Here is a 21,499-nt window from a genome sequence, read left to right as displayed (position 1 = left end):
GGCAGCTGCAACCCTGAACTCAGTTCTTTTTGCCCCCTGTGGAGATTTCAAGGAAAATTAGCATTTCAATGTTTGGAAGTATGACACATGCAAGATTGGGTAGCAGCATGGAAAAGACCAGCAAACAAACCTGGCAAGGAAGTAACCCACAGAGGCATCAGAAACTAAAGCTCTAGGACACAAGTAAGTTTATTAATCACTCATGAGCTTTTAGTAAGCTTTGAGATATTAGTATAGAAAATGTAATTTAAAATGCAGTGAAGAGGTCCTTCAATGAAATAGAAGTAGCTTAAATAAGAACTGCTGAACTATAGGATTTAAGTTATTTGTGAATAATCCACAATTCCACAAGACAAAGAAGGAAATAAAAGAGATATCAGTATTTTTAGAAGACAAGGTTTCTAATGTGTTTAATTGTAGGAAGAGGCAGACATGGTTAGGCTGTGATGGTAGATGATTTTACAGCTTTTGGAAGAGACAACAGAGACTCGGAAAAATATATTCAAATCAAATGATATTCTAAAATCTCTCTCTCTTCCCCCCCCCCTCTCTCTCTCACACACACACACACACACACACACACACACACACACACATCTCTAACTGATAAGAAAAGATCACCTACAAGTAATGATACTTTGATTGATAGCTGACGTCTCACAGGGGAAAAAAGTGTCAGAAACCAGGCAAAATCAAAGTATGAGCGTCCATAAACTGCTTTAAGAATTGCAAGCAGTTTTCTATTGAACAAAAAACCTAGAGAGTCAACACCAAAAGACCCTTCTCTGAAGTATATTCTAGTTCTAGACATTACTAACTTTGTAACACCAATAAAATCCACTTCAAAGAAAAACTAAGGTTTAAAAGTAGAAGGGAAAAATTAGAAATGACAAGAGATATACCTGTACTAATAGTATAGAAAAATAAATAAAAACATTATGAATAATTTCACCTTTGCATATGTTCATAGTAAAGTGGGGCGAGTTAAACACGAAATGGAAAAATCTGAATAGTGGTAAAGCCCAGGACAGTCATAAGAAGGTCCATTTCTTTCTTGACCCCACTAGCTACAGTACTGAGTGGAGGGGGATAGTAGACCTTTCATAGACTACATGATGATCAGAAGATGATCCAGGAAAAAAACAGAAAGTTAATGTCATTCTGGCTGAGGAACCGTCATTTTCGCCGATTTCAGTATTCCTGAAACCCTTTGTATTTTGTATATTTGTTGAAGTGTTCAAACCCAAATCCTTACTAGTACCCATGGGATAACCTACAAGAGTACATCTGAGTTGTGTCAAGTGAGGACTGACCAGTACATGAGTAGTACAGGAATCATCCTGGTGACTGAATTTTACCCAGGCAAGGGACAGGGAGAGCAGACAGAATGTTTATATCTACAGAGCCACTGTAGTTTAAGCTAAAGTACCAATTTTGTACTTAGTCTGTGGCCAGGTGTTCTAAATTGCTATTGCCTTTCTTGGCAGATCTAATGAGATTTGTTCCTGCTATTAAGAACTGTATTTATTATTATGTTTACCAGACTATGAATTTTTTTTGGCAAGTATTAAGAAGCGCTATCTTCTAGAATTTAATTTTCAGCCATAAGAATTTTCACCCGCAGACTAAACAATCCCTAATTAAAAGATTGATGCGATTGTTCAAGGATATTACTTCTCAAACTTTGTCCCTTTGAGGAACAACTGGTTGTATTAAATGAATGAAAGCAATTATCTTTATTTTTTTTTCATGATTTTTCAATTTTCTTCATCCAAAGATGCCTGGAGGCTTAGAGATTGAGAGAGTATAGAACGCTGAGCTGTCTCTTTGAATAATGCTAATGCTATCAATGGAGGCCAAGAACTGGGGGCTGCTTCCTTTGGTGACTACAATTCCAGTTGTGTATGCCTAGAACCCGTTTCTTTTGAAAGTTCTATAAGTGATGTTTGGGTTTCCTGGCTGTCACCTGAGACATGGGAAATATAGTCACCTCTGTATGCTGGTGCTCTTTTTGCGATCAGCATTCGTTTTTTCTAGTTCCGTTCTCTAAAAATATGGCAGGAGTGTTTAAGAGAGCAGAGTGGAATTCCTGAGCTACCCACTCAACCATCGTTTCAACTGTGGGCGTCAGTAGGATGCCTGTGAATGCTTAGGCCTGGCCCGTAGTGAGAGGAGAGCCTCGTGGGGAAAGTAATCCCCCTTATTTGGAATGGAGCATGGGGACTCGCCCCTTAGGACCACTATTAAATCGATTCTTGAAATCTGAGAGACATCATCCTCCGTCATCCTGCACTCCAGCCCATTGTAATCACCTTCTCCAGCAGCAGCCAAACTGCTTTCCTATCTACATGAAGACTTGTCAGTTCCTTAGCCAGATCTTTACAGCTAATTTTAATCCCGCAAGCGTTTGTAGTATTTCCCAAAGTCATCATGCAAGGTTTTACGTACCATGGTGACATTTCCAAATACGGACAGGAGAGCAAGTTTTTGTCTGTCTGATTTTGGGTCGCCCTGCTTAATAATAAATTCTCCGAACCCACCCATGCTCCTGAAATTTTCATAGTGTAACTCTTCCTCACCACGTTATGGAATTCCATCTTGTATATGCACAACACTCCATTATTTGTTTATCTGCCGAAGGGCTTCTGGGAAACCTCATTTCTTTACTATCCTGGACATCAGAGCATCAATAAAACTAGATTGCAGCTGGACAGGGATCCCTGTGGAAGGATATGGCGTCCTTGCGAATGTACTCAGGAGTTGTCTAGCTGACTCACATGGTATCAAGCTTTAATATTTTGAGAGCCCTCCATACTGATTCCCATAACAGCCTTACTAATCTGGACCCTGACCAGCAGGGAGGAAGGGTTTGCCTTTCCATAGTACCCGTCCAGAGACGAAGTGTTATTTCAAAGAAGTCTTAGTTTACATTGGCCTGAGCTAGGAGCTTTTAAAAACACTCATTGTCCGTTTATGTTTGTACTTTTGAAGACCGTTCATTCATCTTTGTTTTCCAAACCATTATTTATCCTTCCATGCAACATTTTAATACGACTCACGGTTTTATCTTTATGCCATCATCTACTTGCAATTTATATACAGTATTAGTTATTTTAAATCAACTGTAATCATCCAAGCATTTATGCATATTTTTAAGCATATATTTAGCAAGTATTTACCAAATACTTACTATAGCCACCAGGTCCCAGATATATAGTGTAATGATAGTCGTATGCCTATATGGGTCTTAGGAAGCAGATAATACTGAAATAAACGAAAGATAAGCAAAGTATATGTAGCCTATGAGAAAATGATATATGCTTTAGAGAAAAATAGAATGAAGTGTAAGGCTTTGAAATATGGGGTATGGCTGCTACAATGAGGAAGAGACAAATAGACTCCTCATGGGCATGGTAATGCTGGGCATATGTTAAATTCATATTTCTTGGTCAAGGTGATATTATTATAACAAATAGAGCATTTATTTGGGAGCAATTATGAATTTCTTCTACTTGAGAACTGTTTATTTACTAGATAGTAAATTAAGCTTTCTTTCCCCCCCACTGTGTGTGTGTGTGGTGTGTGTGTGTGTGTGTGTGTGTGTGTGTGTGTGGTGTGTGTGTGTGTGTGTGTGTGTGTGTATGTGTGTGTGTTGTGTGTGTGTATTGTGTGTGATGTGTGTGCATGTGCTCTGTGTGTATGTGTTGTGTATGTTGTGTGTGTTGTGTATGTTGTGTATGTGTTATGTGTGTGGTGTGTATGTGTGTGGTGTGTGTGTGTGTGTGTGTGTGGTGTGTGTGTGTGTGCGCGCGTGCATGCTTTATTGCCTTTGAAAAAACAAGGTAAGGTTATTAATAATCTCATGTTAATTTAATCTCACTATTTCAGGTTTAATAAAACAGGACAATTCTGAATTTTGTACAAACTAAATGGTTTTAACTGAATAACACTGTATTAATTTTTGTTAGATAACAACTTTAATTCCTTTGTAAAAATCTGACATAACTGTGAAAACTATGGCAGAAGCTGAAGTCTCTTGTTTGTAAAGAATCTCACTCTGTGCACTGGTTTACTTGCCTGGAACTCACTACATAGCCCAGGCTGGCCTCAGACTCGTGGCAATTCTCCTGCCTTAGCCTCCCAAGTGATGGCATTATAGGTGCAGATCACTGTACAGTTTCAGCCTTTCATAGTTTTCTTTTTTTTATCATTGAAATATATTTTAAACCACTCTTTTCCAAAGGAAGGTAATATTTATATCTTTACAGCTTATAGATAAAATGCAATGTCAAACTCTACAGGGTTTATTTTAATCAATAGAACACCCTATCTACTTCAAGAAGAATGCAGACAAACAAAGCCTTATGAACTCAAATACGTTTTCTATTTCATAACTAGATAAATTGGGTATAAATTCTTTCATATGATCGCTCAGTGTTATATTGTCTAATGTAGGCCTCATGAACAGCTGCAGTTCTTTGGAATTGCCATATGAACCATATAATTTGTTTATTCTTGAAAATGGAGCTATGCTTGCTAAGAATCTAAATAATTTTAGACTTGGAGGTTTAATTTTGAGTGCCTGCAAAAGCCAGGGAACTAGGAGGGGCTGATGGAGGAAGGGGGTGAAGAAAGATTTTTAGGGAGAGGGACAGTGGAACACATGCGGTAATGAAGGCAGAGAGTGGAATAATTGGGAGGGTGTGGATAAAGAGGAGGGGTTGGGAGGGTAAGGCAGATGGGGTGGGGAGTGGTGGAGGAAAATCTAACACTAAGAAGTTTTGAAGAGCCACATGGAAACCTATTATTTTATAAGCTCTCTCTCTCTCTCTCTCTCTCTCTCTCTCTCTCTGTGTGTGTGTGTGTGTGTGTGTGTGTGTGTGTGTGTGTGTGTGTGTGTGTGTGTCACTGGGGAGATAGCTTAATAATTACGAGTACACATTGCTCTTGCAGAGCACGCCATGTTTCTTTTGCAACATCCACATTGGACAGCTTCTAACTGCCTGTCATGCCAAGTCCAGGGGATTTGACCTCTATCATGACCTTCTCAGGTCCCTTCATTCATGTGTACATATCTATTTACAGAATAGAGAAACACACATATACATAATTAAACATAATGAAGTTTAGAGTTACTGGACATAGGGGGATTACCCTTTCCAAGACACAATAGGTTATCAAACAAAGAACCCAGTGTTATGCGTGGCTCTCTTTGATTTGTTGATTGGAGGCATATCATAGACCTCCAAAGCAATACACTCTGTAGTCATCGCTCGGGTTACTCAGCAGGATTTCAAGGTAAGACCCTATTTCTGAAGATACCACATACTTGGGGAATGGGGTATAGGGAAACCAAGCTGATACTGACCTGAAAGCTTCCTTCCTACTGGCTAGTTTTCAGAGTGACGAGAGGTGCCATTAAGGCTGGTGGGGGAAGAAAAATAATCAACAGCCTTACCCAAATGTGAATCCTGTGAGCTGTAGAAATGATCGAGTCTAACGAGGTAAGCTCATTTGATTAAAAAGTGGTATGTATGTTATGGGAATAACCAGCCATTTTTTGGTTGAATTTAAGGCCCATTTCACGGGACAAAATTGATGAATGACACTCCAAATCAGCTAAGAACCCGTGGCTGGGCAGTTTGAAGAACCAACGATTATTATTTTGCTAAATGGACATAGTATCGAGCTATCTTCTAAATATGCATAGATTAATGTACTTCTCAGCCCTCATCAAATAAGCTTGTTTATGCAGTGGACCACATGCGTGCGTGCGTGCATGCATGCGTTCATGTGTGTGTGTGTGTGTGTGTGTGTGTGTGTGTGTGTGTGTGTGTGTGTGTGCGAGAGAGAGAGAGAGAGAGAGAGAGAGAGAGAGAGAGAGACTCACAACTGGTCAAAAGGCAGAGCATATGTTACTGTGAGGTGCTTATCTCTAAGTGTGATGTCTTTTTCCCACTCTTTTTAATCAAAGGTTGAGGGAACATCATGGAAGAGTCAGAGGTTGGATGTTGCAAAACAGGGGTTTCTGGATGTTAACAGAGCTGGTGAACTCATGAACTCACAACTCTAGTTGTAGCTGCTTAGAGAAGACCTGCACGAGATCAGTAAAAATTCCAGAGTGGATGGGGGAGGGGCTCATGAGGCCTACCCTTACCGGAAGACCTCTTGGAGGTTGATAGAAAGGGAAGGTGTCCTTCAGTCAAGTTCCAGCCCCAGCGAGTGGCCCTACGTTTGTGCTTAGGCAACGCTAATTGGACTCAGTAGTTTATTTTTAGAAGGGGAAGGATATGGAGTGGTTTAAGAGAAATGGGTGGGTTGGAGTTTGGGAAGAATAGAGAGAAGTAGGAGTCAATATGATCAAAACACTTTACATACACATATGAAAATCTTAAAGAGAAGATAAAAATATTTTCTCTATATGCAACACAATGTTTTTTCCCTAAAAGTCTATTCTATAGAAAAAAATTCTCCTATAGCTGAAATTTACAGTATTAGGGTCTGAAAGAACACATAAAATCAGAACTTACAATTTGGTTTTTCTCTTCTAAACTTAGATATCAATCTTTATTGCCTACAGTATACCTCCAACTACCTTACTGTTTTCATGGGAACATTTTCCTCCGTCTGTGTTTCCTGTCTCAATCCATTGCAACCCAGTCTATCCTCACCTAGTTTAGAATAGTGGAGACATTTTCTCTAATTCTTTTTCTCATTCCCAGGGGCTGACTAATCAGAAAACTCAAGTCAGGTTCACATCCCTTTGCTGCCACAATGCTGGGATACAGAGAGTGCAACCCAAAGCAGAATTTGCTGTGCTGCCCATTAATTTTAAGGATTCTTCCCACAAGAGCGTCTTCCCACTTACTGCCCTTGTCTGCCCGGGCATTTCACTCTTCTCTAACACCTGCACAGCAGAGGCATCCCAAAGGCTGCAAGCTTTGGAGTATTGAGATTTTGATAAATATATTCTTTGATTAGAGTGTCCCTTTCTGTTTCCACTCTTCACATCTGCTCATTCCTTAATGAGTGAAGATAAATATTGAATTCCTACTAGGTTAAAATCAGAATATAGAAGACCTGGTCTTACAGACATGGAATTTGCAATCTTGTCTTGCAGATTGTCATCTTCCCAGCCTTGAGCAATTTATCTCCTTCTCCAATTGTGCCACTTTTTGGAAGCTTGGCTTTTGGGGGAGACTTATTGTAGCTTTTTGTGTCTGTATATCATTGTTGTTTTGCATTCCCTAGATTCTGAGATGTTTATACTAAAGAGTAGTCTGTTTTTAACATTTCTCCCTACAAAGCCCAGAACACATTGGACATCCAATCAATTGGAACTTCAATTTTAGGCAATGGTGCCAGAAAGCTAACTTGTTAAAGATATTTCTAAGGAAGTTCCTGGCTATGGGTACATTTTTTTAAATCCATTCTGTTTACACTTGATAGGCTTCATGAGCGTATATAGAGTTTATTTTCCAATGTACACTTGCAAAACCCACCGGCCTCAGTTACTTTTTAATGTTTTATAAGGAATATTTCTATCCTCAAAGATAATAATGTTTTCACAAACATATGAATTTTTTCATAAAACACCTTCAGGTACACACAGCTAATAGTTTAAACCTTATCTTGCATTTATTCTCTCTTTCCAGAGAACTCATTCTTTCCTTGAAATTTCTATGAACAATAATGTTTCTTTTCCCATTGAGCTGCATGGTAATGTATTATACAGCCCAAAGAGGAAATATATACCTTGCTCTCCTCTTCTTAATGCCATGGTTACTGTAGGACTGTTTCTAAGTAGGATTATTTTCAGCCGTCTTGAGAAATTCTGCTCCTGGTGCAATGCATTGTAGTGCTTTTTAATATTGATTTATTTTAAGGAAATGCATTATATGGTGAAACTTTCTAAGGTCCCCTTCCTCTCTTCAATGTCTGCATTGCCTGTATTTGACAGAAGCAACTCATAAATTTCCCATTGAAATTTTAGCGGCAGTGGGAAGGCTAAAATATCATGCTCACTTGTAAGTATATGAAAAAGGGTGTTCTAAGACAGTAACATGAAGAAACAGGAATGATGCTAATGAAAACCAGTGAAATGGGTCAACAAGATTTAGTGAGAACTGAAACAGTATTCTTCAAGCAGAACTGTGTTTCAGTTGGCTGAAGGCCACTACTACAATTCTAATAGAAGGAAAAAAATAATGATGTTAGTTTACAAAGCCCAAAATAATTCTTATCTGGATGTTTAATGAGGAATGTTTATGAAACCATTGTACCACACTTGGACTTTTTATACAAATTAATTTTACATGAGAAAGTAAGGTATTTTAAAGTATGTATATATCCAGTTAGAGCTTGAATATAATTCATGTACAGCATTTAGGAAGAATCAAATGTACCTTTTCTGTCTCCATCTTGCTTGACACTTTCCCTTTGTCATTACTGCTTCTGAAACATAAATTGACCCGGTTTGTAATTTCATTAAAATGTAATTTGGAACATCTTTATTAAATATCAATAGTCTTTACCCTAGAGCTGGTTTTGTTTTCTCTTTCCTCTCATTTGTTTCTTGTCCAATAATAGTTTCTGCAAAATATTAAATGAAAGAAAAGCCATTTAAATAAAGAGTTATCATTGGGTCTGCATCTGTGCACACACGATGTGTATGTGTGCATACGTATGTATATGTACACATGAGGAGATAGAAGCATTATTTGAAATTAAAAAACAAATGAGTTCACCTTACATCAACATAACACCCTTCTTTTATAAGCACAAATATCCTGCAACATCTTCCATTGCATCAGAGCAGTTCATCAGAGCAGGAAATACCAATGGTGGGATTTAATGCTGTGCTGTACCCCAATAGGATGTAGGAATTAATTATCTATAACTTATTCAGGAAAACCATTCATGAGAAAGGACAATAACCTGGATGTCTACTGATAAGGACATGAGAGCATTCCATTGGACTGACTGGAGGGGTACAAAGTCATTCTTCTTTTTTACACCAGAGAACATATCCAACAGTCAATTCAAGGTAAAATACTTGTAGAATTCATTCGGATAGATACTGGGGACTACAAAAACAGCGAGGCTAAGTGTATCCATGGATTTATGCATTTTTTTAATTCAAAATATATCCCAGCATTACTGAATTTATGCCTACTGCCCAAATGACTAGACCCCACTGTGGCCATATCAATACATGATACCATCAACTTCGAGTCCCTGGGCGGCAGATTCATTGAAATAAGTCATCTGAGTGGCCTCGGCCTCTGCTTCAGCACTGATGATCTGCTGCGCCACTGCCTCCACGATGGGCATCACCATGGCAGCAGTGGAGGTGTTGCTAAGCCACATAGATAAGAAGGCAGTGCTGCTCATGAACCCCAACGTCAGCCTGAAACGAGAGGGTCTTTAGTGTGGAGCTGTGCAGTCCAGCGCATGTAGCTCTCTAGGTTCAACTCCTAAAAAATGGTTTGCAGACTGGGAATAATGTGTTTCAGAACACAGAAGGTAAAGTTTCTGTCCTGAGGGGGAACTCCAACTGCAGTGATACAGACAGGTAGGAAGTCATTAAGATATGCGTCCCTTGAAGGGTGCAAGGAGAACATTATTTTCAAAGTCAGATAAATACTGAAATTTACACCTAACTGTAAATCAGTATGCAACAAAACAGCTTGCAGCTACCCTAATACTTGAGTATGTTTTTTATGAATGGCTACTTGTCTCTAGACACAAGGAAGGTGAAACCGCCACCAACCCATGAGACTCCCCTGCTTCTGGTTCATCTTTTGGCCATGTTCTTTTTCTGTTTGTTAGTATGCGCAGCAAAAAGAAGTAGGAACAGGATTCATATTTATAAATCATCCTTTCACTCACTCATTCTCCAGGTTCAATAGATAGTGGGTGGAGAAAATGGCTATAATCACTTGCCAAAATGAAGTTTGAGAGTTTTCTATGGATTCTGCTACTTAAGCCCTCCTGAACCTAGCGTTCCTTCCTGATGTCAAGAATTAGATTTATTACTTGTCTTTTCTTATAAATAGAGCAATTCATCCTTAAAATAACAAATCTAAGACTTCGGGAGTTAAACCATTTCTGTAAAATTTCATCATATTTGCGGGAGAGGAGGGTTGATCTAATAGATGCTGAAAATCATTTAGAAGTATATTTCTATGAAGTGCTAATTCCATAATCTTCTTTATTTAAAAAAATAGATCCATATAACCAATTCTTTACCATGTTTCCAACTTGAGTATGATGAATATTTTCTATGTGTGAAACAACATAAAACATCTTAGAAACATATTTGAACAGAACTTATTCTTAATTTAAAAAATAAAAACTATATTGTAGTTTGAAACTATACTAACATACAATATCTATATAATATATAGTTTTCCATATTAAAAATATTAGCATCATGTGAAGCTTCTACTGGGGGAAATGCCTTATACCAAAGAGCCAAATAATGACGTAATGGACAGGCGTCTTGCCTTACTGTACACTACAGTCTCCTCTCTCCTGGACAAATCACCAGATGATCAAGGAAATGATTTCTATGATACCCAAGAGGAAGAGGCACTATTCCATTGTATTTACATGACAAATATATTTTAAAGAAATATATTTGTATAATAAAAATCTAAGTGATATATTTTGTCATGTTTGTCTCATATGTGTCATATCTACAGAGAAATGTGCATGAAAATACACACATAGTATTAGTATTTTAGCAAAGAAATTTGCTCCACAGTGGTAAACACAGAGTCTCCCATGCCCTTGAAGAAATTATGCAACAGAAGCCGTTTTTTTTTTCTTATTTTCCAAAGGATGATAAGAAGGGGGGAAACCACCTAAGGCTTTAAAGTAAAGCATTATGCAAATTATTATGACACTGGAAATGTTCCTTAGCTGATGTTCGTGTTTATACCAAGAGGTGGAGTAGAACCCAAATAGCCAATTAATTTAATGGAATAAAAACATTCATTTCCGTGAAGGGGAATCAGTCAAATGAATAATTTCACATATAGAAGAAAATTCTGAATTGATGGTTTCACTTCGCAGCACTCGATTTGAAAAGAAAAATGTGTTCACCTTGAAATTTTTCTGCACAGCTTTGTATTCTGTCAGTAATGTCTTTGTCTTTGGTTCATAACATCCTCCCTGTTGATAAGGGATGCTCTTGAATGAGTTTTGACTGTGTATTCAGCCAAATAAACAAGATGGGATTGAAATCTACTCTGAAGTATATCGGTCTCCTGTGCGGAGGTTCAAGGCTCCTCTCATCTTTGATCCAATGGTGTGTTAAAGGTGAGAGCGTTGTGTGCATTTCTTCCAATATCCCTGAAATTTGACCTGCAGTGAAAGGAAACTTGTTGCTGTTTTTCTCCTACCCCCTCAAGCACACGTTACACCACCTTCATAATTTCCTAGTTACCCTGCTACCCAAGACATTTCCTGCATTACTTAATTAGATTCTGCTTAGATATGCTTAGGAAGTAATCTGGGTGCTGTCTACATAATACTCACCAGGCCGGATTCACCCCCACCATCATCACCATCCTCAGAGCAATCCTCTTGTGCAAATTCCATTTTTCTATTGATGTTGCTAAGCAGATGACTCCAATTAGCAGAAGGTGAAAGTCTTTGAAGTAAGCAGAAGCTACCTGAAATTGCAATGAAACCCATGATTGTGTGTCTTGGTCAGGGATGATGTACTACAGACACTCTTAGGCTATTACTCTTAACTCTGACCTTCCACTGTGCAATTTTTTATTGCGTCAAAGGACATGTAAATGTGTTTGAATATACATTATCTATAGTTTCACCCAGAAACAACCCTGTTTTAAGGAATACAGGGAAATATGCATACAAAAAGCACTATATTTTTAAAGATACGAATCACATTGTACAGGTGGTGTTATACTTTAATTTCTCCATCTATAAACTGATGGTACTGTTAACATGTCTTATAACGCAGTGCCAATGACTGAAATGTCAGGGAATTCCACATCAGTCCCCGCGTCTTCAAATCTTCATCCTCACCAACCCTAATTCACAACTTGCTACTACCTGTGTTCTGATGACCATAGTCCTCCTTTGTATTTGTATTATTCAAAGTCGTTCATTATAAAACAAATGCCCTTACCTAAAGGCTGCCATTTTAGACCATTTCTACTTATCATCACTCAGAGAGGAACACAGTGTCCAGTCACTTTGAGCAACTATTTGCCAGAGTAATTCCAAAAAATTACCCAAAATGTTTGATTCAAATCTCCTGACTCTGGAAAAAATCGTGTGTTCAGTTAAGTTAGAATCTCGACTCTTAAAATTCTGGATTTTTCTCCCACTGTCCTTCACAAAACCTTTAAGTGATAATTTATCTTACAGTTTTCAAAACGTGGTCTAGCATTCTTCCTATTTTCAGAATGTCTTTAATTTTAATGAATTTACTCATAATTTGTTAGGGGGACCATCTCATGCAACTTGTCTTTAGAACTGACACTAGGAAATGCCTTATAAAATCAAATCACGAAGCTATGCTGAGCATGGGGGATTGGGAGAAACTATCTTTTCAAAACCCTAGTAATGTAGCAGGGGAGGGAGAGAGCAAGACTATTCTAATATTATGAAAGAAAGACAGAGAGAAAAATGAATTCTGATGAAGTTTTTGCCATTTTAAATCATGATGGGTTAATGAGAATTCACAAAAACTGATTACATCTTTTTTTAAAATTTATGTCTGCCACTTTATTATCTTTATTTTCAGGAGGAGTTGAAACAAATATTTAAGGGTGTTCTTTTTCTCCCCTAAACATGAATCATTCAAGTAAAACGAACTTAACTATAGAACTTAACAAAGTAAGTGGACACATGCACCAGAGCAAAGGCTGGAGAGGAGGAGGGTGCAGTTGACGTAGAACATAGGCACAGACGCGGTGGTTCATCCCCTTGGGAATGGGAACCAACGCCTTCCAGGAAGGCGAGCACAAGGATCCTTTAATGATGACGCCTGCCCCAACATCTGAAAATGTTTCAACTCAAAACTTAAGGTTAAAAAAGAGAGAAAAAGGAAAACACACAAAAACACACAACCCCACAAACCACCCAGCCATAACCACCGTCCTTAATCAATTATAGGGGTTTCGTTTCATTTCATAAAACGATTCATAAAAAGTATTGAAAACATGATTTTTCCCATCTTGTATTTGTAAAGATAATGGAATTCAGAAGATCTTCGAAAACCAGCCAGAAACTGTCCTCCACTTTCACTCCTTTTGCTGAAGTTCTCAAGACTACAAAGTTTGGGATACTGGAGCTGTTGGTGGAGAATGAAAAGCCCATGAGAAATTAGACAAGAGCAGTGTGCACGGGGGATGCTGGGAACAACTCCATAAGACACATGGTTGTGTAGAAAGGGGAACATGAGTGATCAGACAGATATGGACACTCACAGCTACACAGTAGACGGAGCTTGGGGACTCTTAGGGAAGAATAGAATGATTGCGGCCCAAAAGGGATAGGAACTCTGCAGAAGGACCAACAGAGTCAACTAACCTGGACCCTTGGGGTTCATAGGCCTCCCCACAAATATGTAGCAGATGTGCAGTTTGGTCTTCATGTGGGTCCCAAAAGCTGTTGTCTGTATGTGGCCGGGCTGCCTTGTCTGGCCTCAATGGGGAAAGAAGCGCCTAGCCTCTCAGAGACTTGGAACACCAGTGTGGTATTTATACCCAGGGGTGGCACCCACTCAGAGGAGAAGGGGTGGGGAGGTGGGAGAAGGACTGTGGGAGGAGGTGACCTCAGGGGGGGAGGCAGTGAGCAGGATGTAAATCGAAAAAGTAAAAAATAAAATAAGCGATCTCTCTCCTTATGTTTTTCAACATTAAGGCGAAGCTCAGCAGGATCACCTTTATATTTTCCCTCAGCCCTGTAGCCAAGATTCCTGTGGACTTTTCAATCCCTCATAAGCCAAACATACTCGGGGGAAATGTCTATACTCTTGTGTATCTCGGGCTTTTCTTATTTTTAGTTGTTTCTTCTCTTCAGGTATTTTGCAAGGCATTCCTGCAATGTCCTCCTACAGGATCCAAAGGGGTGTTCTTTAACATGACGAAAAACGGTCACTACGTGCTGGGCTAACAATTCGGAGGGGCTACGCTGAGACTGAGCTGACCATATGTGCTGAAAGTGACCGGAATTCCTGCTGCTTTTTGTTGCCATCGACTAGATCCCGACAAAGCTTTCGTTCCTGAGCCAATAAGACACTGCATCGTGCAAGGTCCTCCTCGAAGGAGTCCATCAGGACTTTGTCCTGAACCTCTCGAGTAATGGAAAAGGAAGAATTCCCTGAGGAAAAGTCTCCTTTGTTTCCCAGCTTGTTAAGGCTTCAGAGGTCTCCTTGGGGGAGGTGATGAGCTTTTCTCCTGGACCGCCTTGTATGCATTCACCTGGAAATTCTTTCCAACACAAAGCCCCTGCGCCCACTTTCACTCGGTTTGGACCCTCCACACACTTTGCTTCAGGATCGCTGTGAAAGGCTCCTCCTCCAGCTCCACTGCTTTCCTCTGCTTTTCCTTCCCTGCATGTTTTCTTGCCTGACTTCTCTTCTTCCTGGTGTTTGCTTGCAGTGGCTATGACTTTAGACTAGAATTGGGCTCACCGTCAAACTCTGGTTCCTCCCTTTCCTTATTTTTGTCCTTATCTTGTCCATTCATCTTCTTGTGGAAGTCAGACATGTTTTTCTCAAAGTTTTGGGTGCCTCAGAAGGGCTTCTCAGTGTCCATTTTGGAAGCATATAGATCAGATTTCATTTTTTACACCAGCATCAGAGAAGTTCCCTTTCTCCTGCAGCTTCTCTTTATCAATATTTGTTTCTTTCTGCTTTTTATCCTTCCTATTCTCTGACTTCTGCTCTTCCAGATATCTTTTTGTGTATGCCGCTTCTCCAAAAGCAGCACTTTCCTCCTTCTGAGATGAACACATGTAGTCAGTTGCTGGTGGACTCTCACCCACAGGGCTCTTTCTGGATGGACTCAAAGACCCAGAGCTATGATCAAATTGACCTTGGTGTGTTCCAGACTGATATCCAGGAACACTTAGCATAGATGAACCCATCTGGGATGTATTAGAAAGTGATGGGCTAAGGTTTGGCACAGAGCTAGGGTATGGTGACCTTCGCCTAACCATTATAGACTGGAGGGGGATTTTGAGAACAGGTCTTCTCTCCCGGGGATTCAGATCAGAAACTGAGGCTTGTGATGCAGAACCATTGCTATAGGTAGAGGCATCTGGCTATGGCTTTGAGCTCTTAGACCCCTTTATAGTTTGAGAAGTGCTTCCAGAGTATATCGACTCCTTAGCCTCTTATCTCTAGCCTGAAATGGCTGGCTATCCTTGGAAGAGGACTTTTTCTCTTTTGTAGATTTGCACTATAACACCTCAACTCTACTGTGGTTGGAGGATTAAAGGGAGGATGAGGAGTGTCTTGACCTGTCAGAGGATCACTTACCAGAGTTCTTAGAATGGCTCCTGGACCCTGGTGAAGGGGACCTCTGTGGTAGAATTTCCCCCCTAATAAATAAACATTTCAAGAAACCAAACACTGGACGAGGAGACCGGACTTCCGGGTTAGCGAGAGGAAGACGGAGCGCAGGAGAAAGGAACTTCCTTTTGGACTTCAGAGAGCAAGGGAGGCAGACAGAATGAGGGAAGCCGGGAGCTCTTGTTTCGCGAGGCAGATCCCATCAGAGGATTTCTAACATAGAATAGTTTGTAAAATTGGGATGCTAGAGTCTGCACCCAGCCATTGTGTTATCTGTTGATTCTAAACTAAGATTGTGTGGTGTTTTCCTTCACGTGGCAACTCACGTGGTTCCAGAGAAAGGTAACAGTGGCAGGGTGTAGGTGTGCCAAGAGTACACCGCAGCCAGCCATGGGAATTTAGCAAGCGGGGAGGAGAGAGTGATTTCCAGCTGAGGGTCTGCCTGGGCTGAGAACAGACTGGCGGATCTGCCGGTGCCTAGCCAGCTATAGCTAGGGATTCTTTTTTATATTTCATGCTACAAACCTTCTTTTTGAGGATCCGTATCCAGAACAGTCCCAACAACAAGGACTGTATGCTTGCTGGTAATTCTGCTAATTGGAAGAGTAATTTCCATAGCCACCTCAGTTTTACTGGCCCCGTGGATAAAATCCACGGTTTTGCCCAGCAGAAAGAACAGGGCCTCCTGTAGCCTCTGATGTGACCTCGAAATCTCGATTCTGTTATACTATGGGATGATTCCTTTCTCGCCTACGAGCTGGAGCATATGATCTGGAACGAAACCTAGAACTCAGCCTGTGCTTCCTTGAACAAGAGAAAGACCAGATTCAGGATCGAGATTTCGAAAGTGAATGAGACTGAGATCTATCTGGATGCAAATCTTGAGCGAGAAGAATGAGACTCAGACTTGGATTTGTTTGTTTTTGACATCTTGGAAGAGATTACACCTCAAAGACTCTATTACTGCTTGCGACCCACAGCAAAAATTCTACTTTAGAGGCTGGAGAGATGATTCATGTGTTAAAAGTGCTTGCTGTAGTCAGATGTGGTAACACAGGTCCTTATTCTTACCTCCTGGACTGGCGGACCAAAGTGGTTACAGCAGCTTCACAATGGCACAACCTACCCAAACCTGCTTGCACCACACTCGCCTCCATTACATCTTTTTAAGACTGAGAAGAATTAAATGTTTCACGACACAAAGAAATGACACCCATTTGAGGAGCTGTGGATGCTCTTATCTGAGACAAAAGGGATGTTTGATAGCCACCACCCCCCAAAAAAATTCTTCAATGATGAAACGTCTGGAATTTCAATGTTGGTTCTGCTCTTGTTCTGACCTGACCTGCTTCTTTTCTTTACCATATCCTGAACTGCTTACTTAACTCCATGCTCCCAGTCTTAACGCCTGACACCTATCCTGTGGCTTCAGGAACTGATGTTTTTAAGTCATCAGAAGTCTTGGCACAAACAAGGAACTCTGTAAATACAATTGGATAAATTGAAGAGGAAGTAAACAATGATTTCTGAGTCCCTGCCTTTCAAATGTCTTTATTCAGTTCTAACCCTTCCAGCCACCCAACTCTGAGTCATTTCTTGCTATAGCTGTTGTAGAATATTGATCTTCTACTGTGTCTATTCCTGTAAACGCCCTTTTCCCTCAATAGTTTGTTCCTTGCTGTTTGAGAAATTTTTCTTGGCCTACTCTGAAATATTTTTAATCTGCTCTCACCATTGTATGTACCCTAGAAGGTTTCATGTGTGGTCTTCTTGTTATATACATTTGATGGCAAATCCTAGAGACATGATTGCTATCTATGTGTGACCAGCATGAATACTATCCAGCACAGTAGAGCTGGATTACACACTTGCTGAATGAGAGGTGACTTCAACACTCTTTGGGTCCTGACAGAGAGGTCCGAGTTCCAGAACATGAACACACCAGACATTTTCACTTCCCACAAACATCTAAAACAGTAATTCAAAATAGCAGACACTTTCTCAACTCAAATATCCTTCAAATATTTTCTTCCTCCTTTTCTCTGTTTCGTGAAGAATTAAGCTCCCACCTATTCCGTGGCCAACATCAAATTTCAGAGTTATCTTGGATTCCCCTTGCATTTCCAATATGTGTGTGCTGTTCCTTTTACAGTCTTGTATTTTTAAGTGTGTTGAATCTTCTTTATGCACATGTGATCCCACCCCTGTTAAGGTCCCACCATTGTTTTCTAACCGATCCTATGCCACTGCTAATCACTTTTATGAAGTATGGATCTAGTCATATCGAATCAACCTTTTTATTCCCTCTCAGTTAAGTCTGTGATATCTGAGACCAAATCCTATATTCTTCATTTGTCGTACATAACCCATCTAAATTCAGGCTCACTGTGTTTCTCCAGCACTGTCTTTTACCACCTGCTTTCACCCAACTGCTTTCTGTGTATATATTTCTCCAAACACAAAAGTAATAAGACATTTGCTTCCAATTTCAGCTCCAATAGCTTTTTTGCATTTCATACGAACTTTGAATCTTCCTTCATAAGTTAAAACAGCTGTTAATTCTTCAAAAGTTTTTCTTCCCCTGGGACCCTAAGCTGGACTGCATGGTATTTCTCTGTGTTATGACAGAAACCAGTGTATATTGTGTTGATTTTTTCACTTCATGAGAATAGATAACTTTAAAAATAGAATGAATTATATTGATCAGATAATTATGAACTTAGCATCTACATAGCTCATACAGTTTGTGTTTAATAGGTATTTAGTTACCAAATCCCTAGGTTCAAGAATCCTGGAAGTTATTAAATGAAACGAAGCAAGTTATCAGAGAAGGCAATAAAATATCATGAGCACATGGGAGATACTTCTTCAAGACATAATTAAGTTTCAAAAGTGACCACTTTTTCCTAGGAAGTGTGGGGAGTTGTTCTGCAAGATCTAATACTAGGTTTGAAAGTTGCTTTTTGAGTTTTGCTTATGGAAATAACTCATTTATTGTTAGGGTGTGTTGTTGTTGTTTCCCTAAATCTATGTATGGGACCATAACAGGAACATAATATTGGCTTTACTTTCTTACAAAAGAGGGTAGAAGACATTCCCTTGCGCTTCATCATGAGTGAAACACCAAGTCAACATCTACAGAGCATAAAGTTAAGCCTTAACATAACCAAATCTATCGATATTTTAAACTTTTATTTGTGTGTCAATGTGTGTGTGCAAGTGTACATGCCACATGCTTGTGAATGTGTGAGTACATATGGAAGTTAAAAGAGTGTGCTGGATCCCCTAAGAGATGAATTTATAGGCAGTTGTGAGTGGCTCAATGCCAGTTTTTGGAACCATACTCTGATTCTTTACAAGAGCAGCAAGGCTCTTTGGTGCTGAAACCTCTACAGTCCCTCTTTCGGTATTTGTAATATCAGCCTCCAGAACCATGAATGATTACATTTCAGTTGTTTGTAAGTTCCCAGCTTCAGCAAGTTTTGTCATTTTTGTTTTGACACCTGAATGAATAGCTAATGCTTTAAAATAACAGCGCTGCTTAAAGTTACATAATAAAAATCTCACACTACCTTTCTCTTTCTATTTCAGAATATCAGTCAACCTTTCCTCTAGTGTGCCCAGGATGTCTAAACTACCTTCAAGTGAGTCATTAGCAGCCTTCTTGTTTATCAGACTGATAACTGTGGTATCAAAGTACTTATGTTAAGTAATTCTTATTTTATTTACTACTGGATATCAAGCAAAAGAAGATAACAGGGCGTAAACTATAGAAGAACAGATTAACTCTGGAACTATGTGTGAACCCTGAAGATCAATAGGAAACATTCACAGTCCACGTGGGGTTTGGTAATATCAAGAGTTTTATGGAAATCTTTGGTTATCTTGGAATGTATTCCCAGAAAATGGGGGGAAACAGCTGCAGTAGTAAGTGACTGAGCACAAGAGTAGAGGCAGAACCATGAGCTATTCTTTCCTGGGTAGAGTGGGGGCAGATGTTGAGAAGGGTCTTTATGGCTATTCTGGTGTTCACTGTGTAGACCGATCTGGCCTCTAACACAGAGAGCTCTGCCTCTCTCTGCCTCTGGAGTTCTGGGGTTAAAAGTGTGCAGCACCATGTCCAGCAAGATGTTCCTGTCACCTATCTGGCTTATGGAGCGATTGTCATACGTTTAAAAGGAGAGATAGTAAATGCGTAAGTGTTCTAGGGTTTTGTTGTTGTTTTGTTTTTTGTTTTTGTTTTTGTTTTTTTTTTTTGCTTTTAGGTTCATGGTCTCTGTAACAATTATTCAGTTTTGTCAGTGGCACGCAAGAGCTAAAGACAATACAAAGTAAATGGCGAGATTGTATTGCGATGAAACTTCACTTTGAAAATTAGGTACCAAGATGGATTTGCCGTCAGTGCTTAGATTGCCAATCCTTTACCAGCAAAGTATGGTCTACTTTGTAAACAAATGTAGAGATCAAGCTTAAAGAGGAAGGTCTCTATTCTTTGTTTGCTGTTGTAGATGTTACCTAGGTTTTCATTAGGATCAGATATACTTGAGGAAGAACATTGCGCATAGCCTAATGGTCCAGGAGACGATAGCAGAAACTTCTCTTGGGGACGAGCGATGTGGTTCAGCTGGTAGAGGGCTTGCTTAGCATGCACAAGTCCACAGGTTTTAATATCAGCACCAAATAAACCACAACCGGGTGCACGTTTATAGTCTCAGACATGCACTCAGAAGGTAGATGGAGGGGAGTAAGAAGAAAATTCTGGTCATTCTTAGCTTCATGGAAAACTTGAGGCTAAGAGGTTGTAAAATAAATAAAGGGAGGAAGGAAAAAAGGAAGTACTTGCAATTTAGAAATGACACTGATAAATATAACTATTTTGAGAGAAAAATGGATATGTCAAGTAAAATTCATGAGGTTTAAAGTCCATTTACAAGATCAAGATGGTTACATTCCTGCCCCCAAATGGGATTTCATCTAAAAAAAGATATGGAATTTTTCAATCAAAACACCTGGGTTCCTGCCTAGTTATATAATTTATAATCTGAGCAACCTTTGCCCAAATCAATAAAAAGTCAGGAAAAGCAGTTCTTCGCATTGTCTGTGAGCTAAATAAAAATGTCTCTTTAAAATATGCCTTGTTGGTTAAAATTAATATGATTATATATTTCAGTTTAGAATGGCTATTTAAGTTGTCTTGTTTAAATGCAATGATCACATTTCTGGTCTGCATTTTAACTGACTTAATAGCAAAATTGACAGCCTGGTAATTGCTTCATCCTTAAAGCATTTGCTTCATTTGGATCTTAGGTTTACAGACCTTTCTGGTTTTCTTTTATCTCAGTAAACTTTTCTTCTGGTTTTTTTGCCTAATATTTATTCTTCTCATTAACCTGTTTCTTGTTTTGTTATTATATTACTACAACAATAACAACAACAACTACTACTACTACTACTACTACTACTACTACTACTACTACTACTATTTGCCTTATTTGAGACTGAATTTCTCTATTCATTCTAGAATGACCTTGAATTTACAAGCCTCCGGGTGGCCTCAAAATTGCCTCCAGAGTCCTTACATTACAGGTTTAATCTACCATAGTCAGGGTGGCCAATCTCTGAAGGTTGCAACATCCAAGACTCTACATTTATTTTCCTTCTTTCTTTTTTCCTTTTCCTTTTCCTTTTCCTTCCTTCCTTCCTTTCTTCCTTCCTTCCTTCCTTCCTTCTCTCCCTCCTTCCTTCCTTTCTCTCTTTCTTAATGTTCATTGGTGTTTTACCTGAATGGACATCTGTGTAAGGTCAGAAGTCCTGAAACTGGAGTCACAGACAGCTGTGACTGCCATGAGGGGGCTGGGGATTGAGCCTGGGCCCTCTGGAAGAGCAGCTGGTACTCTTAACTGCCTCTCCAGCCCCCAACCCCACTTCCACTTCACTTTT

At 39.5% G+C, this 21,499-nt stretch overlaps 1 protein-coding gene and 1 pseudogene across 1 annotated transcript in view; both read right to left on the bottom strand.

Moving 5' to 3' along the window:
* Slc13a1 (solute carrier family 13 member 1) overlaps positions 1–21,499 on the bottom strand; it is a 76,339-nt gene that overhangs the window by 36,495 nt on the left and 18,345 nt on the right. Inside the window, exons 3-6 of the mRNA XM_032906871.1 lie at positions 11,545–11,681; positions 9,222–9,409; positions 8,535–8,592; positions 8,406–8,454 (exon numbers count right to left, since the gene is read on the bottom strand). Coding sequence (XP_032762762.1) covers positions 8,406–8,454; positions 8,535–8,592; positions 9,222–9,409; positions 11,545–11,681 — 432 coding nt within the window. The remainder of the gene's footprint in view (positions 1–8,405; positions 8,455–8,534; positions 8,593–9,221; positions 9,410–11,544; positions 11,682–21,499) is intronic.
* Positions 12,837–16,716, bottom strand: LOC116903629 (annotated as a pseudogene).

Source organism: Rattus rattus, chromosome 6, assembly GCF_011064425.1.
Source record: "Rattus rattus isolate New Zealand chromosome 6, Rrattus_CSIRO_v1, whole genome shotgun sequence".
NCBI classification, from domain to species: domain Eukaryota; kingdom Metazoa; phylum Chordata; class Mammalia; order Rodentia; family Muridae; genus Rattus; species Rattus rattus.
This window is presented reverse-complemented; position numbering and strand designations above follow the sequence as displayed.